Source organism: Solea solea, chromosome 18 (assembly GCF_958295425.1).
Source record: "Solea solea chromosome 18, fSolSol10.1, whole genome shotgun sequence".
Taxonomy (NCBI): Eukaryota; Metazoa; Chordata; class Actinopteri; order Pleuronectiformes; family Soleidae; genus Solea; species Solea solea.
Window position 1 is genome coordinate 6748300 of NC_081151.1, and position 27849 is coordinate 6776148.

The 27849-nt window shown below is 41.8% G+C and overlaps 1 protein-coding gene across 1 annotated transcript in view; it reads left to right on the forward strand.

Moving 5' to 3' along the window:
- Positions 1-27849, forward strand: part of sptb (spectrin, beta, erythrocytic) — a 47502-nt gene that overhangs the window by 17320 nt on the left and 2333 nt on the right. Inside the window, exons 3-36 of the mRNA XM_058614912.1 lie at positions 277-428; positions 546-719; positions 2535-2632; positions 3064-3144; positions 3302-3417; positions 3488-3600; positions 3681-3868; positions 3999-4116; positions 4716-4874; positions 5472-5774; positions 5860-6010; positions 6584-7454; positions 7579-7716; positions 8088-8847; positions 9110-9312; positions 10376-10466; positions 10773-10919; positions 11304-11570; positions 11953-12177; positions 12746-12835; positions 13120-13410; positions 14619-14749; positions 14977-15181; positions 15967-16190; positions 16510-16660; positions 18020-18264; positions 19270-19408; positions 19778-19862; positions 19988-20184; positions 21369-21451; positions 22731-22794; positions 24099-24355; positions 25166-25339; positions 27667-27709. Coding sequence (XP_058470895.1) covers positions 277-428; positions 546-719; positions 2535-2632; positions 3064-3144; positions 3302-3417; positions 3488-3600; positions 3681-3868; positions 3999-4116; positions 4716-4874; positions 5472-5774; positions 5860-6010; positions 6584-7454; positions 7579-7716; positions 8088-8847; positions 9110-9312; positions 10376-10466; positions 10773-10919; positions 11304-11570; positions 11953-12177; positions 12746-12835; positions 13120-13410; positions 14619-14749; positions 14977-15181; positions 15967-16190; positions 16510-16660; positions 18020-18264; positions 19270-19408; positions 19778-19862; positions 19988-20184; positions 21369-21451; positions 22731-22794; positions 24099-24355; positions 25166-25339; positions 27667-27709 — 6734 coding nt within the window. The remainder of the gene's footprint in view (positions 1-276; positions 429-545; positions 720-2534; positions 2633-3063; positions 3145-3301; positions 3418-3487; positions 3601-3680; positions 3869-3998; positions 4117-4715; positions 4875-5471; positions 5775-5859; positions 6011-6583; positions 7455-7578; positions 7717-8087; positions 8848-9109; positions 9313-10375; positions 10467-10772; positions 10920-11303; positions 11571-11952; positions 12178-12745; positions 12836-13119; positions 13411-14618; positions 14750-14976; positions 15182-15966; positions 16191-16509; positions 16661-18019; positions 18265-19269; positions 19409-19777; positions 19863-19987; positions 20185-21368; positions 21452-22730; positions 22795-24098; positions 24356-25165; positions 25340-27666; positions 27710-27849) is intronic.

A 27849-nucleotide genomic window follows, 5' to 3' on the forward strand; every position in this document is an offset into this window, starting at 1 on the left:
GTAGCGCGTGGACTGTGGATCTGTAGTGTCAGGAGGCTTTGGACAGGAGTTTGCCTCTTTGTTCTTCTACTCGGTGAAAACAATCCTGACGTTCAGGTGCAGACAGGTCTGTGTCTCTGGAGCAGATTCCCACAGACCAAAGCCGGTGTGTTTTTAAGTTCAATATTCCACCGTCGTGCAGATCTCCAACAAATCCCTACCAGCTCCAGTGGTGCTGCAAAGACTTTTAATTATTCATGGAGCTCATGTTCTTTCTTAACTTGGTTCTCCCTTCAGATGAGCGTGAGGCGGTTCAGAAGAAGACCTTCACTAAATGGGTCAACTCTATCCTGTCCCGGGTTGGCTGTCGCATCTCCGACCTCTACCTGGACCTTCGAGATGGACGTATGCTCATTAAACTCCTGGAGGTGCTGTCGGGTGAACGACTGGTAAAGACTGCCATGTTACACTTTTAACGTTTATTTTCCACTTTATGCTCCTGTGGTGACTTTTCTATTTATAATTCCCTCTCCTTTTTTTCCCCTCCCCTCTTCCCTTGCCTGTAGCCAAAACCCACCAGAGGCCGGATGCGTATCCACTGTCTGGAGAACGTGGACAAGGCTCTGCAGTTCCTCAAAGAGCAGAGGGTTCACCTGGAGAACATGGGGTCCCACGACATCGTCGACGGCAACCATCGCCTCATCCTCGGCCTCATCTGGACCATCATCCTGCGCTTCCAGGTAAAGTGACATCAGCTTCGCCTGAAGTCCATATTTCTCTGTCTTTACTTACTGTTTTCAGCTGCTCTTCCCTCTCGTTTATCATGTAAACAGGACGCTGACATTAAAGCTCAAAAATGTGCCGTGAAGAGCAGTTTTCACCAAAACACAAAAATATGAAACTTTGTGCAATATACTGTACTGTATATTGGTATCATTTCGTCAAAGTAGGTTGTTGTTACAATTTCATACAGAAGTTAAATCAAAAAGGACATTTATTTTGTTGAAATTATGGTAATAGAGACAGGAAATCTCTAGTGTAGCAAAAATATGGATATATTTGAGTAAATGGATACATTTCATCTCATCCTTGAAAACTCCAATGTCATTTCACCCATTTAAACATTATTTTTTTATTAAAATGCACATTTTCAATAAATACACAACAGAAACATTTGTGTTCAGCATTGAATACAAATGTTTCTAACAAACATTGGAAAATTTTTAAATAATAGCTGGTGCTGACCCAAGTCCATGAATATGAGTGCATTCATGTGAATTATATCACAGTACGGACATACACTTTATTGCAATAATTACATTATATTCATGTTCATTTTCATTTGTGTTTAAATGTAATCATGGACTTTCTGACTTTTTGAATTTTTGTAGTGCACACAACACAGAACCAGTTTATAACCAGCAGCTCTGGATTGTTTTTGGCTCTTTCCCTTTTTTCCCTTTTATGAGCCGACTTCAGTTTTCGCTGCCTGACGCACGTCCACAACATCAGAACATGTCTGTTTGACTCCTTTTATCTTCTTGTAAGAGCAGGGCAGATATTTATTTTTAATTTGACAGCGGCACCGCTATTTTTAGCTCGCTCAAACAACACGGCCTGCTGCATTATTATTATTCAAAAAAAATATGAAGAAACAAGGACAAGGTTTACTTAGTCCTGTCTGATTCTTTTTAGTCTGTGTGAACAAGGGGAACCAAAAGCAGGCTAAATTTAGCCCTCTCTCAGGACCTGTCTCTCACATCACTTCACTGTGCTAATTACTGGCCCAGTGTGTGGGAAAGTAAGAAGTCCAATAATTACCAGCCCTCTTCTTCTATCGATTATACTTTGGGTTTAGATTTGTGTAATTCAAGCCGGTACAACAACATTGATGATCTGTCACTTGAGATTAGTGACAGATAAAAAAACAACAACCCCAAAACCGATAAACAATGTATATCAAAGAGATATTTGTGTTTTTACATGTTTTTATCAGTCGCATTTTTTATTTATTGTGTCATTTATAAACTGTTAACCCCTGTTTTCTATTAGTGTCATCTTATTTATGATAATATATAAACAAAAGAGCTTATAAGATTAAGAAGATATCATTTTAATTATTTTAATTTCTACGGAAGAGTATTAGGGCCACATGTAAAAAAAAATGAACGAAAAAAATAATAAAACAGCATGAGTTCTGAGATTAAAGTCAGAATTCTGAGATTAAAGCTAGAATTCTGAGATAAAGACAGAATTCTGAAAAAAGACAGAACTCTGAGATTAAAGCTAGAATTCTGAGATAAAGACAGAATTCTGAAAAAAAAGACAGAATTCTGAGATTAAAGAAAAAGTCAGGATTCTGAGATTAAAGAAAAAGTCAGAATTCTGAGATTAAAGAAAAAGTCAGAATTCTGAGATTAAAGTCAGAATTCTGAGATTAAAATCAGATTTCTGAGATTAAAGACTTGACTTGTTTATGTTTGTAAGCATATCACACTCGTTAGTTAACTTTCATTATTTAACATCCAGCTGCGCTTGTTGTTCTTCATCATCAGATTCAGGACATCATCGTGGAAACGGGCCAGGCCGACCAGAAGGAGACACGCTCGGCCAAGGACGCTCTTCTTCTGTGGTGTCAGATGAAAACTGCAGGGTAAGTGGGATGAGTGACCTTCGGCCTAACCAAGCTGTTGTAAATACCCTCAGAAACATGGGTGTCAATGTGAAGCCAGGCTTTGTGCACAGCTGTAGTTTAAAAAATGATTGTTGTGTAAAAAGTGCCGTAATTAAAAACTTAACTAAAAGCTCTAAAAGTGTGGCAGACGTGAGTGTACCCTGCCTTTTGCAGAGCTTGACCCTCATGTGGAGGATAAAGTGTTTGAAAATGGATGGAATCAGCAAAATCAGCAACGCTATGGAGTAAAAAGTGGATTTGCTCCTGAAGTAGAAGCTCTTTCATCTTCTTGAACCTTTAGCTGTGACTGTTAGTGATGCGTAATCACACACTGAGACTTCCAGACACTGAGCTCCGCAGAAATATCCAGCATGTTCCATCAGTGACGTCCCGTGGTTGTTGTCTTGCAGATACCCCAATGTCAACATCACAAACTTCACCACCAGCTGGAAGGACGGCATGGCCTTCAACGCTCTCATACACAAACACCGGTAAGGATAAAGATGAATGGCCAGGTCCACTCTCACCACCTCCCAGTACATGAAACCCATCTGCTCAGCGTCTCTCCTGCTCTTCTTTGTTTTTCTTCATCTCCTCTGTCTCACCAACTCTTCTGACTTTGCTTCTCTCTCAATATTTTTCACCCAGGCCAGATCTGTTCGACTATAGTACTCTAAAGAGATCCAATCCGACCCACAACCTTCACAACGCCTTCAACGTGGCAGAGCAGAAGCTTGGTGTGACCAAATTGTTAGACCCAGAAGGCAAGTGTGACAAGCGGGACCAGTGATGCCTCTGGCTTTTGGCTTTTACTGACTCTGTCTTGTTGTATAGATGTGTTCACGGAGAATCCAGATGAGAAGTCCATCATCACGTATGTCGTGGCATTCTACCACTACTTCTCGAAGATGAAGCAGCTCGCTGTCGAGGGCAAGAGAGTTGGAAAGGTGAGATGGAAACGTGACGTAGACTCCACTCTTCTTTGTTGTGTGGAACCTGCATTCCTGACTGTCTCCTGCTTCTTCAGGTTCTGGATCACGCCATCGAGACGGAGAAGATGATTGACAAGTACGAGACTCTTGCGTCAGACCTGCTGACTTGGATTGAGCAGACTATCCTCGTGCTGAACAACCGAAAACTTGCCAATTCTCTGACTGGAGTCCAGCAGCAGCTTCAGGCCTTCAACACCTACCGCACGGTGGAGAAGCCGCCCAAGTGAGTCAAGCTCGGATGCCAAAACCACTGCATTGCAATTCCATTTTCAGTTGCATATGTTATTTCGTTGAGTTGGCCTCCTGTGACTTAGCGTTACACTCTCGTGTGACTTATGCTCGTCTTCTTTCAGGTTTCAAGAGAAAGGAAACCTGGAGGTTCTGCTCTTCACCATCCAGAGCCGCATGAGGGCCAACAACCAGAGGGCGTACACACCGAAAGAGGGCGCTCTGGTCGCAGATATCAACAGAGTGAGACGCCTGAGCATACACGGCGAAACAAAAACAGCAAATGCAAATGGAGTTCTGACTATCAGATTATGGCACATTTTAGATTGACAAAAATTAATTAATTTAGCACCTCAAAAAAACATGTAATTACACTATAATGGTCATTTTACAAACTTATTCATCAAAAACATAATAGATGCTGATAAATGCCTGGCAGAACTGCATTTTTTATTTTATTTCTTACTGAGATTATTCAAAGTTGGTAATATTTTCCCAGTTGCCGCTCAAACATTCACTCCAGTAATGAATTAGTATATTAGCAGCAATGTAATACATTTTGTGAATGAATTATTTTAATTGTGATCATTTGTCTTGGATATTGCCATGCTGAGCAAAAACCATCAACATTTGCTGGCACTTGCTTGTTTTTAATCTGAGGATTTGTTGCGTTTGTGTTTCAGTGCTATTTTATGTGAGTTTTTAGTTCCACTACGTTGTGGTGGTGACATTTTTTTAAGACTAATGATTAATTTAGGTAGGATCCTGATACTGGTATTGATACAAGACTTATTTACAAGAACTTCAAACCCCTTATGAACCGTCTCATCCTCCATGTGCAGGCGTGGGAGCGTCTGGAGAGGGCGGAGAACGAGCGGGAGCGCGTCCTCAGAGACGAGCTGATCAGACAGGAGAAGCTGGAGCAGATGGCGAGGAGATTCGACAGGAAGGCTGCCATGAGGGAGACCTGGCTCATGGAGAACCAGAGACTAGTGGCCCAGGTAAAGTCAGGCCAACAAGAAAACTCAAGCAATCAGTAGAAACAGGTTGTTTGATGATGGGGGTAAAAAAAAAACCCAGATCCTTTCTGAGCACAAAATGTTAGTGAGAAATGGCAGAAATTTTATAAAACAAATCAATATGTCCCTGTATTAATATTCTACTTTAATAAAGTACAAATCCTGCTGTCAACTATATTCTAGTACAAGTACAAAAGCATCATTAGTAAAAATGTGCTCACATATTAAAACTGTAGGAAGATTAAGTGTTTGATAACATTTTCATGACCACTTATTATGTGTAGCCAGTATTTCAGATGTATCTGCTATGTGTCTTGTTTAGTTTAATCTATAATAATGTATCATATTAATAACTTTGCATGACACGGTGATGCAGTGGATGGCAGTGGTGCCTCACAGCAAGAAGGTTTACAGTTCACATCCTGGTTGAAACAGGGGTTTTCTGTGCAGTATTAAATGTTCTCCCCATGTCTTCTTGTTAATTGGAGACTTAATATTTACCGGCTCTAGCTCCTCCCGCAGGTCTTAAACGATGAGCAGTAGTTAAATGCTGTACTTGAGCTTCTCTCTGCTCCTCAGGATAACTTTGGTTATGATCTGCCGGCTGTGGAGGCCGCCAAGAAGAAGCACGATGCCATCGAAACTGACATTGCGGCGTACGAGGAACGCGTTCAGGCTTTGGTGGACATCTCGAGGGAGCTCGAATCTGAGCGCTACCATGACGCCAAACGGATCGATGTACGGAAAGACAACGTCCTGCGTCTTTGGGACTACTTGCAGGAGCTACTGAAGGCCCGTAGGGGGCGCCTGGATAAGAACCTGACCCTGCAGAGGATCTTCCAGGAGATGCTGTACATCATCACCTGGATGGATGACATGAAGGTACAGAACATGAAGCACTGTAAAAAAAGTGACACCATACATTTTCCCAGAGACTAGACTGAACATTGTTTGAATGTGTCCTCAGGCTCGACTGCTGTCTGCAGACTTTGGGAAACATTTGTTGGAAGTTGAGGACTTGCTACAGAAACATGCCCTGGTAGAAAATGATGTTGCCCTGCAGGCAGAGAGGGTACATAACGCCAGTGCTGCTGCTCTCAAGTTTGCAAATGGAGATAGTAAGTGCACTTTATTTTTTTGTAATTATGTGATTTTTATCAGCGATGACTACGGTTGGGAAACATTTCAGTATTATGTCAATATCAGGACATGAGACGAGTTAGTTATTAGATCTTAGATATCATATCATGATGTGGCATCAGTGATTGCTCTTCTTGGTTTTAAAGGCTTCAGACAGTGCATTTAGTCAAATATGGTGATATATTTATAATATGAAATGAAATATTGGTTAAAATACATGGATTCAAATTCTATAAGTTAACTCATCCTCATTTTGTATGTTTAACTATTTGTGTTTCAGCACAATTTGACCAAATTCATAGGCAATTTCATTTTCTCACACATAAATAACCTATATTTAAGGGATAATCATGTATCAAGCATGACAAATTGTCATGTACCAAAAGTCAGCATCACATGCGCTGTCCAGTCATAACCAGTACATGTCCTGCTCTACCAAGTTTAAACTGACAAAGACTACAGAATCCCGAGAGCAGGTCAGAGAACATAGGAAATTAAATTATTAAATACACAGGCTGTAACATTTATGTTGTCCCTCATTTCCCCACCAGGCTATAAGCCATGTGATCCTCAAGTGATCCGGGACAGGGTGCAGCACCTGGAGCTGTGCTACCAGGAAATTTGTGACCTGGCGGCCCAGCGAAGGGCCCGCTTGGAGCAGTCCCGTCGCTTCTGGTACTTCCTGTGGGAGGTGGCGGAACTGGAGAGTTGGATTAGGGAGAAGGAGCACATCTTCTCGTCCATGGATTACGGAAAGGACCTGACGAGCGTGCTGGTGCTCCAGAGCAAACACAGCGCCTTCGAGGACGAGCTTGGAGCTCGCCGCGCCAACCTGGAACAGGTCCTTGCTGAGGGGGAGAAGATGATCCAGGCCAAGCACTTTGGCTCGCCTAAGGTTCAGGAAAGCATGGACGACATCGCAAGGCAATGGCAGCAGCTGGAGGAGCTGGCGGCCTTTCGGAAACAGAACCTGCAGGACACTCAGAGGTTCTTCCAGTTTCAAGGAGATGCTGATGAACTCAAGGTCTGGCTGCTGGATGCCAAGAGGCAGATGAGCAGTGAGGATGTAGGTCACGATGAGTACACCACACAGCGGCTAGTGAAGAGGCACAACGACCTGAAGAATGAAACAATTAAGAATGGAGCCACCATTGATGCTCTATCAAAGCAGGCCAACGCGCTGCCAGAGGAACTTCAGAACACTCCTGATATCCAGAGACGTCTCAAAGACATCAAGGACCTGTACATGGAACTCATGTCTCTGGCTGACCTGAGACAGAAGAAGCTTGATGACACTATGGCGCTGTACAGCATCTTCAGTGAGACAGATGCATGTGAGCTCTGGATGGGCCAGAAGGAGACTTGGTTGGTGGGACTGGAGGTGCCGGAGAAGCTGGAGGATCTGGAAGTCGTACAGAATAGGTACAAATAAGAAAATTAATTATTATGCTTATTATACTGATATCACAAACTTCTACCACCTCTATCTACCAGTACCCTTATCGGTCCTAAGATTAACTTTGACTTACACCTTCCTCTGTCACAGGTTAAGCATTCTGGCTCAGGATATGGCAAATGTTCAGTCGAGAGTTGACGACGTCAACAAAGCTGTGAAACAGCTTGAAGACAGCAGACACCCTCGTATCAAAGAGGTCAAGGAATGTCAGACACGTCTGAACAAGAGGTGACTTGAGCATGTTAGCTAGATTATGTCATCAGTATGTCAACATTTCTGATGAACAAGATCAATAATTTAGTGTTAAACCCAAAGAGAAAAACACAAAATTAAAATTTTAATATTTTATCTCTGAATAATCATGTGAATTTCCGAGACGTTTAGTGACAACATAGCAGGTTAGCTGAAGATGTAGAAATAAGGAACTTGTCTCCAGGAAAAAATTTACTACGAGCAATTCAACGCATACTGTATGTAGAATTAAGAATTAAATAAATCTATGGTTCATTTGTCTTTTTAAGGTAATGACTATTTCTTATAACTTGTACAATTAAGATGTAAGTAAACCGAAATGAAGATGATTTAATAATTCTTTTCAGGTGGGAGGCCTTCAAGGCCATGGTGGAGGATAAGAAGCGGAAAGTGGACTCTGCTGTTAGTCTCCACAACTACGGGCTGGAGTGTGACGAGACAGAAACCTGGATCAAAGACAAGACACGGGTGATCGAGTCCACGCAAGACTTGGGCAATGACCTGGCAGCCGTCATGACCATCCAGAGGAAGCTGTTTGGCATAGAGAGAGATTTAGCCGCCATTGAAGCCAAGCTAACCTTCCTGAGGAGCGAGGCGGACCAGCTTGCTCAGGATCACCCGGAGAATGCGGTGGACATCTTTGCCCGCAGGGGAGAGTTGGACGCAGCCTGGGACACGCTAAAGAAGACCCTGAAAGACAGGGAGGACTCTTTGGGCGAGGTCAGCAAGCTACAGACCTTCCTCCAAGACATGGACGACTTCCAGTCGTGGCTTTTTAAGACCCAGAAGGCTGTGGCGTCGGAGGAAATGCCTGCCACGCTGCCAGAAGCTGAGATGGAGCTCAGCCTTCACGATGCGGTGCGTGAAGACATCAACAACCACGAGGAGGACTATCACTCTGTGAAGGACACAGGTGCTCAGGTGATAGTGGGTCAGGAGGACGACCCTCAGTACCAGCAGCTGGAGCAGAGGCTGAAAGACATGGGCCGCGGCTGGGGTGAACTGCAGAAGATGTGGGACAGTCGCAAGAACCTTCTGGACCAAGGTCTGGGCTTCCAGCAGTTCATGCGCGATGGCAAAGCTGTAGAGGCCATCCTCAACAACCAGGTACTGCACTGCTTGGATATTTGATTTAGGATTATTAGGTAATGTCTCAAAATTGTGTATCTTTGAAATAGAGGAATCATAAGTTATGACATTTAGATAATGATGGGGTTAGCAATGCTACAGGTACTTGAAAGAATGTGGAGCAGAAGAATGCAGCACGGTCAGTTCCCGTAGTGCATATTTGTCTTATAACATTCAGCTCTCTGTGTTTTTCCGTCTTTGTCCACTTCTCCCTGACATGTATTTGTCTGCTCTGTTACAGGAGTACACCCTGGCCCACATTGACAGGCCTGACACGTTGGCCGGCGCAGAGAAAGCTTTAAAGAAGCATGAGGACTTTCTGAGCACCATGGAAGCCAATGAGGACAAGATTGACGGCGCCCTGCAGGGCGGACAGCGACTGGTGGACAGTAACAACCTGTACTCGGGGAAAGTGCAGGAGAAAATGGACGGAATCAGAGACAGGTCGGTCGGTCAGCCTGTCATTGTAGTGCAGTACAGGATTGAATGAATTTCAACCACATTTGATATTAATAACAGAGTCTTGAACTAGATGGACTTTTGTTGTCAATTCTTCACATTTGCGATCATTTTTCAAACTATTGAGGCCAAAGAATAATTCTTTTTCTAAGTTGTTATCAACTGTTTGAGTCATGTGCAAATAATGAGCTACATCAGGTCTATTTTTAATATATATTAAAAATAATAATAATTATTATATAATATTATTGTTATTCTCCTTAAAGGTGAGTGTAGTTTAAAAGTTTTTAGTGGTGAGTAAGGCAGAAGCAATTTAAACACTTTGAGATGTTGAAATAAGAATAATGAAACCAATAAATTACACAATAGGCTTTTAAAAACTGGAACATAATTAAATTACAAAGCTAATACAATAGACAGACAAACAGAGACTTACCCTTGGGGGAAATTCCAGTTTGTAATAGTTTTGTCATGGGTTGAAACCAAGGTTAGGAGTCATCAGGTTAAAAAAACAGAAGAGATTTACAAACATTAAAGATAAATAAGTAAGTAAATAAGTTTTTAACTCACTTCACTCAGAAAAAAATTCAATAAATGATTAGTAATAAATATCAACATAGGATTTATGTACATTTAACCAAATTAAGAGACCCATAGCTATATCTGTTGCACTGTAGAAAAACAAAGATGTTCATTTAGCCACATTTTTCACCTGGCTCATCAGTGGAACAGCTTCCTTATCACTGTAACATTTGTGTCAACATGAGGCAGTAGAAGAGGCTCAGGAGCTTTTCCTCTTAACTCCCCTAATTTACTTGGAAGACAGGCGCTCGCTGTAATGGATATTGATCCTTAAGTGAGAGCGATTCTTCGCAGCGTAGCTGAGACACAGATGACTGTTTTGAGTTACTGTGTCAGGTTTTTTATTTTATTTTTTGCAGAGTGCAGAAGGAGCATCTTGTTTGTCTTGGCGAGGAAGAAAAAAACACACTGGAGTCTGTGGTTGTATTTTTAATGTCTTTTCTCTGGCTTTGTGTTTGACTTCCAGGCGTGACAAGAATAACAGAAGAGCTCAGGAGGTGTCGGAGAAGCTGCGAGACAACCGTGACCTGCAGCACTTCCTGCAAAACACTCAAGATGTGAGTTCATCATCACTTCAGTGGTGATGAAATCACGAGCACATTTGTCATTGGCTTTATAATTCCTTTACTCATCATTCTCTTGATTATTATCGACAATTTGACAAAAATAGTTCCGTGTTTCATAACACAGCAGTGCTTGATGATGAACTTTGTATTTTCCCCCCATTTAGGTCACAGGTCCTGTTTGGTTAATCACAATATTGCTTTGTTGTCAAAAGATAATGACTACTTTAATGTCAGCTCGGCACAGTTTTTATTCTTTTTTTCTTTTTTCCATTTTTACTCTTCCCCTCCGTGCTGCAGCTGACCGTTTGGATCAACGAGAAGATGCTCACAGCTCAGGACACGTCGTACGATGAGGCCAGGAACCTCCACAGCAAGTGGCTGAAACATCAGGCCTTCATGGCCGAGCTGGCCTCCAACAAGGACTGGCTCAACAAAGTAGACCAGGTCTGTGAAGACAGTGTGCTTTCAGGGACATGCTCATAACTGTACTGTCTACAGCGAGGACAATTTTCTGGATTTTTGTATATTTACAGCACCTAATATATCTATTAGGCCCACACGGTTGGGGTTAGGTAAATTGGACTCTCTAAATTGACAATTAATAGATAATATGGATGTATGGTCTCATACATAATAATAAACAGAATAATATTTGACATGCAGGATTAAACATTCTTTTGTATAATCCGGCTAAGAGTCACCAGACGTAAAATTTAACATCATCCTTGGCAGATTTGCCAACTGTACATGCACACTTTAATATTTGCCTGCAATATCCCCCCCCCCCCCCAACTGTCTTCCTCTTCTTGGTTGTTTCTGTGGCTACAGGAGGGTCAGGAGCTCATGGAGTCCAAACCTGAGTTTGAGCCCATTGTGAAGGAGCGTCTGGTCACGCTGCACGAGCTGTGGGACAAACTGGAGTCCACCACCCAGGAGAAGGCCCGGCTGCTGTTCGACGCCAACCGCTCCGAGCTTTTCGACCAGAGCCTCGCTGACATGAAGAAGTGGCTCGGTGGGCTGCAGCAGCAGCTGCAGAGCGGAGATGAGGATGTTAGAGACCTGACGAAAGCCAACATCCTGCTCAAGAAGCATCAGGTCCGTATCTCTGTAGTACACGCTTCCGATTTGTATGCTGTGACTAAAAATGGTCTTGATGCATGCAGCTCTTAAATCATATTTTAGCTAAATCACACCATGGGAAGGAATGATTTATAGTTTATAGTGTACGTTATTTCTTAGGATTAGCTTTGAGTGAATAAGCACCTGTGCTGGATCTGTATTTAGGTTTTCAGTTTGCATTTGAATGCAACAAACAAAATCACTATATTTATTGGAAGGAATACGAAAACAGTGGCGACGAGAAAGCAAGACAAACTTAACTTTCGGTGTGTTCGCCCTCCACTAAATCCAGATTAGGCTTTTTTTTGAAAGGCGATTTATCTTTTTTTTCCTCTCTAATCATATCTCCCCGTGCCAGATGACGGAGAACCAGGTGCGTGACCGTGCGAGGGAGCTGGAGGAGCTCCAGGAGGCGGTCAGCAAGCACGGCGGAGGCAAGGAGGACCAGCCGGAGCTGGAGGCCGAGACACAGGCGCTGCAGGCGGACTTCCAGCAGCTCCTCACACCACTGGCTCAGCGCAAGGGCAAACTGGAGGCCGCCAAGTCTGTTCATCAGTTCTGCAGAGACTTGGCTGATGAACTTGTGAGCATGCGTTCCATCTCAGAGCAAACCTTTAACAGTCAGAACTCCCTGTTCTCGCGTATGATTGATACCATTAAATTACTGGAGAATAAGGTGTACGATTCCGAGGGAACTCTTTAGACTTAAATATTTAAATGTATTCAAGTCTGAACCTTTTTTTTTAACTCCCCAAAATGATAACTTATTAATTTGGAAATAAGGTTTTCAATTACAGAAAAGTAGAATCAGTATGCACGATAGTAAGTACCACCTGCTCTCTCCATGAAATTGGCTCTCCAGGTGAATCTGGGTAAAAGCTTTAAAAACCTTTTTGGTTCCGCTACATAAATCCACTTGACTCAGTGGAAGTGGAGGCTTAAAGAAGGATTTTTACTGTTGAGTTGTTGGAAACATTTTGGAAAGGTGTAAAAATGTAGCCACAAATTATACGGTCTTATGGTCTTTTTGTAATTAAGTGCGTCAGAGAGCTGTAAGGCTGTTTTCTCAAAAGATACCCATGTCTGCTTTTTCCTTTCTTTATCATCATAATCTTCTTCTTTTTCTCCTTCTCCACCTCTTTCCCTCTAAGCTCTGGATAGAGGAGAGGATGCCTGTGGCAATGTCACAAGAGCACGGCCACAATCTCCAAACTGTGCAAATGCTGCTGAACAAGAACCAGGTGGGGATTAGCCGGAAATCACAACGTCAACGTGATGCTGCATTGAATTCATTTTCCTTTAATTATTAAGCCAATAAAATGTCAGAAAATATTGGAGGAAGTTTCTGAGTGATCCCTGCAAAATGGCTTGTTTGAAAAGTAATGCACTAATGCATTTTTGCGAGATAAAAACTGTCCCTTTTTCTTTTAATTAAGTCACATGACTTGACGGAAAAAGTTGCAGTCGGTAATGGAATACCACTTGGACTTTATCTTAATGTCTGTTTTTTTTTTCTCCCCACCAGACATTACAGAGAGAAATCGAGGGCCACCAGCCGCGGGTGGATGAAGTGCTTGAGCGAGGCAGGAGGATGGCGGCGGCCGCCAGCGCCGAGGGCCGACCGGAGGCGGAGCGAATCACAGACCAGCTGAAGGAGCTGGAAGAGGCGTGGGCCCGGCTGCAGGACGAGATGGCGAAGCGCCGGGAGAGGCTGAACGGCTCCAACTTGGCCCAGCACTACTACAATGATGCGGATGAAGCCGAAGCCTGGATAGGAGAGCAGGAGCTTTACATGATCGCCGATGAACAACCCAAGGTGAGGAACAGAGGCAGCGCCATGCATGACTGTGAAAACAGGCTGCTTCACTTAGTGACCTGGATACAGATGTATAAAAAAAACTAGATTGGATCATTTAAATCAAATTTTGGATCATTTAAATGCGAATAACAAGCGGCACTGCATGCAGTAACATGATGACACGGTTTGGCTTTTCCCCCTCCATGAAAGAGCGATTATGAAGGAATTGTGGGCTGGTGTAAACACAGCAGAGGCAAAGTTGTGCCCTCCTCCGAAGGAGTCTCTGATGATAAACTGGACCACACTGGACCTTAAACAGCTTTTCATAGGAGGGAAGTGGCAGCTTGTTTGATACAAAGGTCAAACAAGCGCCAGAATCAGAATCAGAATGCTTTATTAATCCCGGAGGAAATTGTGCGCTCACACAGTTGCTCCAGGAGATATACAGTTACAAGAAAGAATTTACCAAGTATTACAAAAAAATAGAAGTAATTATATATGAAAGTAAGTCACATGAAATAAAATACCGATTATGAAACATTAAAAATCAAATAAAAACATTATCAATATGATAAATAAGAACAGTCTGTCTCTGTGTGCAACAATATTGTGTTGTGTAGTAAATGCTGTTAAATGGAGGAGTTATACAGTTCGATGGCCACAGGCAGGAAATGATTCCCCGTGTCGCTCAGTGATGCATTTGGGTGATATCAGTCTCTCACTGAACGTGCTGCTCCCGTGACTGGCCAGCATGTCACTGGGCAGGTGAAAGGCATTGTCCAGTTTCTTGTCCTTATCTTGGACAACATTCGCCTCCCCCGACACCACCACCAGAGAGTCCAGCTCAATCCCCACAACGTTACTGGCCTTGCGGATCAGTTTGTTTGGTCTGAAAATAGAGAAAGACCACAGACCAGACTCCAGTGTTATTGGCTGGACGATATAAACACTCTGGTCAAATGTTGCCGCCCAGGAACTTAACTTAAACTAAATACCAGCAGAGGGCAGTATCTCTGCAGATCGAAAACAACACCATGCACTTCAAGGGGCTCATTAATGACGATTGACAGGGATTACTTTTGGATTACATAATCCACTTTTACGCTGTCATGCTTTGATAAGTGACAGAGATCATGTGGAGTGTTTTGTTTTGTTGTAATGTGTGGCTGTGTTTCATCTACATCGCCCTGCTTCTTCCCTATTCTCCTCTCCTCTCGTCTCTGCAGGACGAGCAAAGTTCCCAGCTGGCCCTGAAGCGCCACACGATCCTAAAGCAGGCGGTGGACGACTACGCCGACTCCATTCAGACGCTGGCTGACCGCGCCGGAAAGATGTTTGCTGAGGACCATCCTGACGGGTGTGTGCTGAGAAAAATGACTGTCATTTCCCTCTTGTTGTCCCAGTCAGTTGTGGTTCTGCTTGATAAGGGAGACAAACATGTAAAGTGCGATAATTCCTGTGTCCCAATCATACAACCGATCTTGGGTAAACTTAAAACCAATTTCTTAGCCCCCTTTTTTTCATTTCCTCCACCTTATCTTCATCTCATTAATCTCTGTCCTTCTGTCTTTACCTTGTCGACAGTGAGGGCATCATCAGGCGACAGGGCCAGGTGGATAAACAGTACGCCGGGCTGAAGGAGCTGGCTGAGGACCGCAGGAAGAAGCTGGCCCACACCTTCCACCACTTCCTGCTGAGCCGCGAGGTGGAGGACCTGGAGCACTGGATCGCTGAGAGAGACGTAGTGGCCTCCTCTCAGGAGATGGGCCAGGACCTGGATCACGTCACGGTATTACACACACAAAACAAGCACATTTAACATAATGCATTTTAATATATTCTTTACTATTTTTTTTTTTACTTGTTTTACAGCAGGTGCAATGCTAATTTTTTTAGGGCAGGTGCAATATTCAGCTCTTGTATTTTTATTTATATTCTGTGAATTATATGTCCTTTGTTTGCTGTTTGTTGCCTCGGCCGTACGATGCATTGTTCTGCAGCTGTTTTAGCCCAGAAAGAAAATCCCTGTGGGGACAATAAAGTCTATTTATTTTTTTTATTTGATTTGACTATTTAAATAAGCCATTTTTCATACTTGGAGGTGGAGCTAAACTAAGAAGTAGAACTACAAAGAGTGACTATTATCATGAAGGATTAATCTGTTGCTTGTTTTCAGTTATTTGGTCCATAAAATGTCAGAAAATCCTCAAATGTCTTGTTTGGCCCACAAACACAAAACATTCAGAGGGGATTAATCCTCTATTTGATTGTTAATCAATAAATATTTGTAGCCCTACTCAGAAGCAAGATGTATTTGCATTAGTTGGTGTAAAATCAGAGGTATCATCCGGTTTCATTAACACAATTTGACGAGTTGCAGTTGATAAGGATAAGCAAATACAATATTCAGTGTCAGTATTGGTCCATTATCGCCAAAATCACTGGTTTTCAGGAAAAAGAAAAGTGTAAAATCCAATTGATCTAAACCCCCCTAATTATCACATAAAGAGAGACCAGTGTAAGGTGAACAGAATGTGAGTGAGGAACGTCATTATATTTGTGTTTCCCTTTTAGCTTCTGAGGGAAAAGTTTAGAGAGTTTGCTCGAGAGACAGGGATGGTGGGACAGGAGCGAGTGGACATGGTCAACCAGACGATAGACGAGCTGATCGAGGCTGGTCACGCGGAGGCGGCCACCATGGCCGAGTGGAAAGACAGCATCAACGACAGCTGGGCGGATCTGCTGGAGCTCATCGACACACGCGCTCAGCTCCTGACAGCATCTTATGAACTGTTAAAGTGAGTCAACTGTACCGATCTGGATCGATGCCATAAAGTTTTTTTTGAAATGTGTGACCCCTGCAATGCAACGTCTAGAACAAGTTATAATAATATTGACATCTGGAGTGTTTGAGACGTGGAATGATTAATGAAAGAACCCCGCAAACATCTGACTGTGACGGTAATGTCACTAGGAATTTAACTTGAATGTAATAGCTTCATCTATCATCGTAAGTAGGATGATGAATGCGATGATAACACACACACACACACACACACATACACAGTGAACCAGAGATTTTAAAGAGATCGAATTTTTTTTTTTTTTATCACTAAGGTACTTTGATGATGGGAAGGAGTTGGTGGTTCAGATTCACGAGAAGAAGAAAGAGCTGCCTGATGACTTGGGGGAGGACTTCAGCAAAGCTGAGTCTTTCCACAGAATGCACGCCGCGTTCGAGAGAGACATCACTGCGCTTGGCAAACAGGTACAACGTCTCAGTGGGTCGGCTGTTTTGATTCTGAGGCAATGAGAACGTGATGATTCATATTCAGAACGAGTACCGCGATGTTTGAAATGTCCAGAACTGGAATTCTTACATTTTATTTTGCAGCTTCGCTCACTCTGTCATAGATAAAGAACAAGAAAATTAAAGCTGCAAACAGACCCACAGACAACAGCCACCTCTAGTTGTTACTGCTCCTTTTAACTTTGTAAAATCGTTCTACTGTTTTTTTATGTAAACATGAACAATGGAAAAAATAAGCTAAAGTTTTAGCTAATGTTTAGCTAAAGTTTTAGCTAATGTTTAGCTAAAGTTTTAGCTAAAGTTTAGCTAAAGTTTTAGCTCATGTTTAGCTAAAGTTTAAGCTCATGTTTAGCTAAAGTTTAAGCTCATGTTTAGCTAAAGTTTTAGCTCATGTTTAGCTAAAGTTTTAGCTCATGTTTAGCTAATGTTTTAGCTAATGTTGAAGTATTTAGTTCTAGAGAGCAACACATTTCCCTCAGGAGTTTGTGAACAGCAAAGTGGCTCTTCAAAAAAGGATGAATATCGTATCAGGTGTTAAATTTGTTATCTTATTTTTCATTAATTACTGATATTGTGTGCCATATTTTCATGGGATTGTAATAAATCAGTCTTGTGTTTGTAGCTTCTGCTGCCCCCATGTGGACCAAACAAACAATCAAATGAATTAATGCAGCTTTAAGTGAAGTTAAATTGAATGTATTCATGGATGTTAGCGAAAGACAACAGACAAATGTCTGTTGTCTTTAGAAATCAGTTCAGCACAAATATGATGCCGATGTTTTTGAACCAATTTTATTGGTGTTTTTTCCTTCATCTGATCAAATAAAAGTGGTTAATGATAACATCAATTAGACACGTGATAATAAATGACACAAAACATTTCTTAATTAAAATAACACGTTGCACTGCAGAATAATAACATCATATCTCATAAGCTATTTAATACGTGAAACATGAGTTCCTCGAAAAATACACTTTTAACTAAACTTTTGGATGGAAAAAAAGTAAAGCTTTAGCAAGTCGAGGGCTTTTATTAAGTTTGTGAGCATAAAAATGCGTAAACATAAATAATAATCAGCCGATAAATTAAAAATATTTGGCCGATGCTGCTTATTAAAAATGAAGTCCCCCCTATAGCAAGAAGATCACTGGTCTTGAATCAACGTTTCAGGTGGTGAACTCCACCTTTCTGCACAATGTCAGCTGTGTTTGTCTTTGACCCTCAAGAGTGTAGATAGGAAGAAAATGAATGAATGAATATTTTTTATTATTTATGCATGACTTTAACGATTTGACTCCTGCTTCTCTCTCCTACAGGTTCAGCAGTTCCAGGAAACAGCTACAAGGCTTCGCGCTCAGTACGCAGGAGAGCAGGCAGATGCCATCCACACCACGGAGCGAGAGGTGGTGGAAGCGTGGAAGGGCCTGCTGGACGCGTGCGACGGCCGCAGGGCGCAGCTGGTGGAAACGTCCGAAAAATTCCGCTTTTTCACCATGGTGCGAGACCTGATGGCCTGGATGGAGAGCATCATCCAGCAGATAGAGACTCAGGAGAAACCCAGGTGAGCAGCACTGCGACAAAGCCTCTGTTTTTCAAAAATCCATTTGATGACATAAATCACTCAAATGTAATATGGATTTGTAAATGACAAACTGCAGCGAGGTTGTATTTTTCTTTCTCTGAAAGGAAATCAGATTGAGATGTAAATTTCAACCGTCAGCAAAAAATATGGATATGTTTAAGTGAGTAAAGAACCAGGAATGGGCAAAAATACAGACCTTCACTGAGTCAAATCAGTCATTACCATAAACAGATCAATGTGTGAGATACTGCATTTTATTTTGAAGGCCTGATTCAAACTTTTTATTCAGATTAATTCTAAACTATTTCTGCATTTATTATTATTAGTCTTGTATATAGGATCTAAAAGGGATACGTGAGTAAAAGTAAAAGTGTCTTACCAGAAAATGACTTTGCTAGAAGGTGAAGTCACTTTTTTTTATAATATGACTTAAGTAAAAGTCTTAAAGTATATGATATTTACTGTACTTAAGTATCAAAATTGATTTGAAAATTGAGCCATGGTGGCTCAGTGTTAGGGCAAGGTCTTTCAACTGGAAGGTTGTGGGTTGAATTCCTGACTCTGCTAGTTTATATGTGTCCTTGAGCAAGACACTTAACCCCATGTTGCAGTGTGTGAATGGATGAATAGCAAAACTCTAGTGTAAAGCAGCCCATCAAGACTAGAAAAGCTCTATATACATTAATACAGACCATAATGCCAACTCTTCATCTTCTTCTGATTTTATTTGGTAGTAACGAGTAACAAAGAGAGTTAGAGGAAATGGTGCTGTTGCTTTTTTGTTCATTTAATCATTTTTATTAAGATGTGCAATATTACTGTATGAGATAAAGGACATACTTTAATGAATTTTCCAGAACCTGGTTATCATTGTTGTGGTTTCACCTCTTCTTTTGTGGTAGTGAAGCTTCATGCATTGTTTGTTATCATCACTTTATATCCCTCCCTCCCTCCTTCCCTCCCTCCCTCCCTCCTCCGTATTAGGGACGTCTCATCTGTGGAGCTACTGCAGAAGTACCACCAGGGGATCCGGTCTGAGATTGAGGCCAGGGGGGCCAAATTCACTGACTGCATAGACCTCGGCAAGGCCCTGCTGACACGAAAGCACCGAGACTCTGCTGAGGTGAGTCTTCAGCAACAAAGCCCTGCTTTCTTTTCATCCTCAGCTGGGCCTTAAATTGTTGCTTTCATTAGATTTAATTACTTTTCTGGGAGTGATTGTTCTTGTCTGGTACAATGGAAGCAACTGGATTGCCACTATAGAAAAAAAACGCTCCACTCATCTTACACTCATCAGGGAGAGTATAAAGCAAATTCTAATTAGAAATAGAAAAGCCAAAAGAATTTAAATGAGCAATTGACCCCGGCCCGATTTTAACATTCGGTTAATTACTTCACAATACTAATTCTTAGAGGATAATAGACAGTCTTGGGGCCCGAGTTGTTTAATAATACTGAAATGTAACGGTGGGTGTATAACTGCTTGTGTCAGATCAAAGAAAAGCTGGTGCAGCTGATTGAGAAACGGAAGGAGATGATGTACAAGTGGGACGACAGATGGGACTGGCTCAGACTCTGTGAGTATAACTATATTTCAACCTGCATACTCAAACCTTAAAACAAAAGAAAATGTCCTTTTTTGTATGATAAGTGTCTTCATCGTCTGAACAATGCGTTAACTAACCGTAAAAATTCCATCCAGTGCTGGAGGTGTGTCAGTTTGCGCGAGACGCCTCTGTGGCAGAGGCCTGGCTGGTGGCTCAGGAGCCCTACGTGTCCAGCAGAGACCTGGGCCACACCGTGGACGAGGTCGAGAAACTCATCAAGAGGCACGAGGCCTTCGAGAAGTCCACCGCCACGTGGGAGGAGCGTTTCTCTGCGCTGGAGCGCCTCACTACGGTAAAAAGGAGTCAAGAGACCTCATTTAGACCTGGTATGAACTGGTCAGGTCAGGTCTGAACCAGGACTTCAAAGACGTCTACTCGTATGTGTTGTGATTAATTGTTGATGTTCCTCTAAATAAGAAAAATGACATGTTCTTTTGACGAAAACTAGACCTGAAACTAGTTGTTGTGACTTCAAAAAAGTCAACTGGCTTTACCGACTTCCATGTAAACTGAGTTATTTTCGCAAACATTGGCGTCGCCCACAGTCGGCTTTTCATATTCATGCTGCCGAGTTGTCCTCGACTGGAGATGATGTCTTCTTTTGACCTACAGTCTGTGGTCTGAATGCTCCTACTTTGTTCTGTTTTGATAGCAATCACATGTGTAGGCGTATTTGAGGATGAATGCGTCCACATTACTCATTGTCATTAGAGACCGCCTCCTCAGCTGACGACCTCTGACCCCACTGCAGTTCCAAAGGATAGTTCACACTAATCGACACTCATACTTTTGATTTATTTGTAGCCACCGTTACAATATCAGCACTGATTGCTGGACGATTTCCTTTATTCGACATGACGTCAGTGTCCGGGAAACATAAATACTTCTGTCCACATGTGATCCCATCAAGGACTTTTGTTAATACCAGATTTGAACAAAGCCTTAGACACAACTGATTGCCATACGACCGGTGGCGTGGCTGAAAATGTGTATAGAATAGAAATGACTTTCCTGTCAGAATCATATTGATTGGGAAATCTTTTTTGGGGTTAATTAAACTTCACTGATTTATCCGATTTTCCACTTTCCAGAGGCTTGAAGTTTTATTTCACCCCTGTTTGACAGCATCATTTATATTCCGAAGCTACACAATATTTATCCTGAGTGAAATATTTAAACCGGTGTTTATTTACCGCTGCCTCATTTCAGCAAATGTACACAACTGATGTATTTCCATTTGAAGGCATCCTGGGGATCATTTTATGCTGATTTCCCTCCACTGGAATTTATAATAGCCACCTGCGTGTTTGAAAAGGGGGCTCGGCTCTGGACCGCGAATGAATGGATTTATATTATAAGTCAAAAAACAAATATAAATGAAGATGAAGATGACACTTGCGTTTGTATCTGGTTATTTTTAAACGAAATCAGAGCAATGAACACTCTAATGAGTTTGATGCTGTGTGTGTGTTGCAGCTGGAGCTTTTGGAGCTGAGGAAGCAGCAGCAGGAGATGGAGCAGTTCATTAAAGAAGAACAGCACTCAGACAAGGACAGCAGGTACACACACACACACACACACACACACACACACACACACACACACACAAGCATTCTTGTGCGTCTGTACATCCAAATGCAGCATATGCAAGAATTGTCCGTATATCTGTGGCCTAATGAGGCTTGTTTGTTCTTTTCTGCCATTGGGCTACATTGGTGCATACATTAAATGAAAATCATCATAGGCATGTGTGAAATCCTCACTCGTGTCACGAGGAAGTGTGTACTGCACGATGTATCCATAGCAGAATTTTTAGCCCCCCCTGAAACTTTGGCCTCAGTCCCAAAAATGGCACCATCAGTAGCCTTTATTTACTAAAATAACAGCAGTGCACTGAAACGGCAAACAGAATCATAAATCACCGCAAGCATAGAATCATAAATCAGCATCAGCACATTTTTTTTTTGTCTTTTTTAACTATGTTACGTAAAAAAACCCAAAAGGATTTCACATCAGCTGATGTCGGATCACAAATTATTGTACCTACTTATGTTATTGGTTGCGTTCGAGGATAGGATTTTTCATCCAATTATAATAATGCCTCATACAAATAACTCTTTTTACCATTTTCTTTTCTTCGCTCCAGTGCACAGCTGTTACTATACATCAATGATCCATTTTTCATAATTACTTGGTAGGAACAGAGTCATATTTGAGAAATGGCAAAGTCATAATGTATTAAGAGAAGAACAAGTAAATGTTGGTTTTTGGTCTTTTTTGGTCTGCTGAATATCACCAGATTTATCCTCTCAAGCAGACACACACACACACACACACACACACACACGTTTTGCGCTTCATTCATAGGGAGGACTCTTTACCCTAACCCTAAAACCAGGTCTTAACCCCTCAAAAAGCCCTTTAAAGAAGTGAGGACCGGCCAAAATGTCCTAGCTTCGTACGATCGTACGATTTGCTCACAAAGCCACAAATACAAGAACACACACACACACACACACACAGAGGGAGAGAGGTTTCCATGACTTGGAAGGACATTGCATTGACTTACATTAATTTCCTGGAGACTTACTCTAATAGCTATTTGCCTAACCCTGACCCTGACCCCAGCCTATCTTTAAAACATGTCTTCACATTAAAATGTACAAATTCACATGAAGGGGACTTGATTTTTGTCCCCATAAGGAAGACAAGTCTCCATAATGTGAGTGGGTAAACAGATTTAGGTCCCCACAACATAAGGAATATCAGACACACACACACACACAGCTCTTGAAGGTGTATAATGCAGACTCTATTATTCTGTACTCTTTTCTCCAGGAGAGAAGACACAGGCTTTGTAGAGGAATCGTCACAGCTCTGCACTGTTGAGGAACAATCTCTGGTAACTACACTCGCTCAGCTCATGCCCTCTGTACTTGAAAATGTTGTGACTTAAGTTTAAACATGCCCGAGTGTTTGACAGAAAATCAGCCTCTGCTCTGCTGCGCTTCGTGCCTCCGCTCTGCTGACAGCTGTGGCCTGAGGGGTTGTGTACTCGGGTTGTCTGTACATTCCCATTATGGTGGACGGGATATCCCAAGAAAGCCCGAATTAGATTGATTGTCAAGGTCACTGTGACCTCATCAAACATGTTCTTAAGGTCATAAGTCAAGAATTCCCATGCTAGTTACACAAACTGTATACCATACACTGACAAAGTCTTCTGGTTTGTCAGTTTGTTTGTGAAGCCTTAAGATTTGCCGTTTTTAGTGGTGACATGTCAGCAACCGTGGACAGCTGTCAATCACACGGGTGTCCACTCATGTTTGCAGTATTTAAGTAGTAATTAACTATAAAAGCCCATTTCCGTCAGGAAGTCGAATTTATGAGATAAAGTCGAAATTGTGAGATAAAAAGTCATAATTATGAGATAAAAAGTCGTAATTAGGAGATACAAAGTCGTAATTATGAGATAAAAAGTTTAAATTATGAGATAAAAAGTTTAAATTATGAGATAAAAAGTCATAATGATGAGATAAAAAATTTAAATTTTGAGATAAAAGTCTAAATTATTGCCGTTGAATGATTCTTTTTGCAACCAGAGGTTTCACCCCCTGGTGGCCACCTGCTATTACTGTACTACCTCCTGGTTTTCACTTTTCAAACCAGGAGACATTTCGTCCATTTGTGTCTGAGTCTGTGACGAGTTATGACAACACACAACTAGGGATATGGTGGTATCCGTCCGATGTTGGTCAAAATCACTGGCTTGGATATGATAATATAAAAATTGTGAAATTCAATATGCTCCAAAAACCTCATTTTATTGGAGTCGTGTTGCGGTTTGTGAATTATCTTCTTCATGAGAGCAGAATATTTATTATGCAGTTGGAGCATGTCATACTTTGAAATGCATCAACAGAAATATTTATATTAAATATTTAAGGTTGTATCGTACACTGAAAAGACATAAAACAACGTGAACAGCGGGGCCTACATGACACGGTAATTCCGAGTTAATGACTTTGGAAGAGCTTAGAATTTTTTCAATCTGAAACAAACTTATTTGCCTGTTGGGAGCTTTTTTAAATACTTAATAAATAATGAATAATTACTGTTGCATTAGGCAAGGTCACAGTCTTGCTCTGCTTTCATCTGCAAACATGCAGGTAGATTTTTATCTCCCTCTGTCTCCGTCTCCTTCAGTCTGGCTCTGGTGCAGTTGAGCCCAGTCTGCATCCTCTGGAGGGAACAGCCGGCGACTCCACAGTACCAATAGTCTCAGAGATGAGAGAGAGCGTCTCTCTGGAGCTGGAGACGTCGGTCTCAGTGGTGGCTCCAAAAGAACCAGAGAGGGCTGCCACCATGCCCACGGAGCCCCTCAGAGGCCAGAGTGTGCTGCAGGAGGGCATGCTGGGACGCAAGCATGACTTAGAAGGCTCAGGAAAGAAGACGTCGAACAGGTGATGACTTTCAGTAACGACTTACTTTGTGTCATCGTGTGTGTGTGTGTGTGTGTGTACATGTTAATGTTTTGTTAGATCAGTCCGCACCACAACGCCGTCACTATGTGACAAAGATTGAACGCGAAGCCAAAGTTCATTTTCTCCGTGAGATCTTAAAATGACTCATGTAATCCTCCTCAAATTTACACTCACCGCACTCGTTATCAGACATAGAGGACACTTAATAAAGTGGCTGTAGAGGAACTCGTGTGCTTTTCGTCTGCAAACTGAAACTCTGTTGTTCTGATCCTTTTTTTGCCACACTCTGCATAAAAACCCCCGTACTTTGTCTAAAATACTCACCTGACACGAACATTCAAAGTCATTTATGTCGCCTCTCTTCTCCAATCTGATGCTTGGAAGGTCAGAAGGTCATCTTGACCATGTCTGTGTGCTTAAATGACTTGATTGGCTGAATAAATATCTGCATTAACACCAGTTTAAGCGAAAGACGTGGCCAGTGAGTGTATTTTTATACTGTGAGGAAACCACAGGACACTAATGGTGTCTTGGAGCCGCAGTAAAAATAGAAGCACATTGAACAGCAGAAATGTGAAGAAGGCCTACAGAGGATTTAAGTCAAAGTCATTTTAATGAACAGCGTAGCTATTGTTGTGAAGGTGAAACAATGTGTAGAATTCATAAGCAGTATGTAAATATTTGATAAATGGTTTCAAGGATAGTTGTAATGTAGTTATACTGACGATGCCTCCTCCTCCTCCTCCTCCTCCTCCTCCTCCTCCTCCTCCTCCTCCTCTTTACTCTCAGATCTTGGAACAACCTGTACTGTGTGCTGAAGCCAGGTCAGCTCTCGGCCTATAAGGACGCCAAGAGCTTTGGTCACGGGGTGACGTATCACGGCGAGGACCCTCTGTCACTCAGTAGCGCCACCTGGGAGATTCTCTCCAACTACAAGAAGAGGAAGCACGTCGCCAAACTACGGTGAGTTATTCAGCTGTCCCACCGTTAAAGCCATAATCTGACATCCATCCATCCATTTTCTACTAGACAAACCACCATTCACTCTCACACCTCAATTTTAGAGTGACCAATTGACCTAATCCCCATTTTAAACTGTGGGAGGAACCCGGAGAACCCGGAGAAAACCCACGCACACACGGGGAGAACATGCAAACTCCATGCAGAAAGGCCCGTGTCAATTAAGTCATGTGTCAATACAATCAAATCCTCTTTACACGAGAGGTATAATCTTGCCTACAGGGATATAATCTGGCCTAGAGGGGTATATTCTGGTCCAGAGAGGTATAATCTGGCCTAGAGGGGTATATTCTGGTCCAGAGGGGTATAATCTGGCCTAGAGGGGTATATTCTGGCCTTATATTGTGGACATGTTGTTCAATTCTTTCACAAACTGCAAAAATCTTTAAGCTTCGATTACCGTCTCCTGTCTCCAGCTTCATAACGAATAGACACATGTGGGAGGTATCGATTTTCTCATCTACATCTGAGCAAGGACATGAATAAGAGCTTTTTTTCCAATAGGTCAAACTATTCCTTTAAGTCAGAAATACTATATATTAGGGATGCACGATATATCGGCATTAATATTGGTATCGGCCGATGTTCGTCATTTTTTAACATATCGGCATCGGTGCAATGAGTAAAACTGCGCCGATTTTAACAACCGATGTTTATACCCGTCTAATTGCTGTTTGTGTATGTGTGTCGGGAAGGGGACAGCGTCAGTGACGCAAGCGCAGCACAAGGTGTGTGTGTGTGTGTGTGTGTGTGGAGGAGAGAGAATGTCAGCGGTGTGGGCGATTTTTCAGGGTGTCAATAGAAGATACGCGAAAAGCATTATGCAACACTTGCAAAGTCGAGGTAATGCGAGGAGGGTTCCGCGTCAAGTCATTCAATACCACAAATTTGATCATGTCATTTGAAAAACCGCCACCCAGAAGTACACAAACAACGGCAGGAAGCTAACGCTAGTAACATTAGGCAGCAGACAAAAAGAAAGCAGCGCAGCTGGGACTCGACCAAAGGAAGACAGTGGCCAGGGCAATAACGATCAAGGTAATGGAAATGATTGCTCTTGACGACCAGCCGAGGGTTCCGACGGTTGATAGCGCATATTGAACCCCGCAACAACCTGCCAAGTCGGCGCTACTTTTCCGATGTTTTGCAATTGAATAAATATCTGGTTGCCATGAATACTGGCAAGTTTGATAAAGTATTTTAACATGTTTTTTTTAATTATGGCAGCTCTTAGTAGAGCTTGTCAGGTATTGTTTCTCATATCTGTTGTGTAGTTTTATTGTGAAGGGAAGTGGCGCGGTTGTTGTTGCCGGGAGGAAGGGTTGTTGACTTTATTTACGTACCCAGTATAGACGCCCTTATCTCGGTTACAGTAACTTTGGCAGGGTATTATTTTTATTTATGTTCATGTTTGTAATTTATTTAATTTTAATTTTATTTAATTTGGAGTTTAGTGAGTTGAGGGAGTTAAACTGTACTTTAATTTAGTTACACACTTGCTACAAGTGGTAAAGGTTTCTAAAAACCTTTACTTGTAGTTGGTTACTTGTGTCTTATGTGACCTTGTTATTTGGAGGTAAAACATGTTTTGAAAATAAAGAAAGACATTCAAAAATTTTCATTCTGTACAAACTTTTATCATCTCAGAAACTTTTTTTTAAAAACATATATCGATATCGGTAAATATCGGTTATCGGCCATAGCAGCAATATTAATATCGGATATCGGTATCGGTGGAAATAGTCATATCGGTGCATCCCTACTATATATTGATAAGCCTGTGTGCAATGCAGTAGTAAAGGTAGGTAATTCATGCCTTGATTAAATTTTTGGCTCAATAATAAAGGACTTTGCTCTTGTGTTCATGCAAACTGAGCGCAAAAATAAGACGTCCTGGTCTGTGATTGATAAATTTTGAGGAGTTTTCCCACGTTTCTTATAGTAAATGTAATATTTTCAGGCAAAAAGAAGGTGTGAGATGATGTCGCTTCTGCTTCATGATGGCATCTTTTTTTTTTTTTTTTTACTTTTAATTAAAATTTCATTGAATTAACCGAGAGAAGAGTCAATGCGTACATTTCATTAATGGTCCTGCAGTAATTGCACTCACTCTGCTGCCAGTTTGTTCCCGGCCGCCTCATTAACAAAGTTTTTCAAATCTACAAAAACAAGGCAGAGTTTTTAAATAAATAAATAAAAGTCTGCTGTTGGTTTGATGACTTTTTTCTCTAATGGTTCAAATGTGTTCCCTCTTCTTTCCTCTCACACAGTCTGTCCGACGGCAGTGAATATCTGTTCCAGTGTAAAGACGAGGTGAGTTTTTAACAAATAGAGACACACGTTATTATTCCTGCCGTGTACTTTGTGCTTTCTGTTGTTTTTTTGGTTGTAGTTGCATGTTAACTGTTAACTTAACTTAAATAAAGGTCTAAAAACACACACATACACAAACA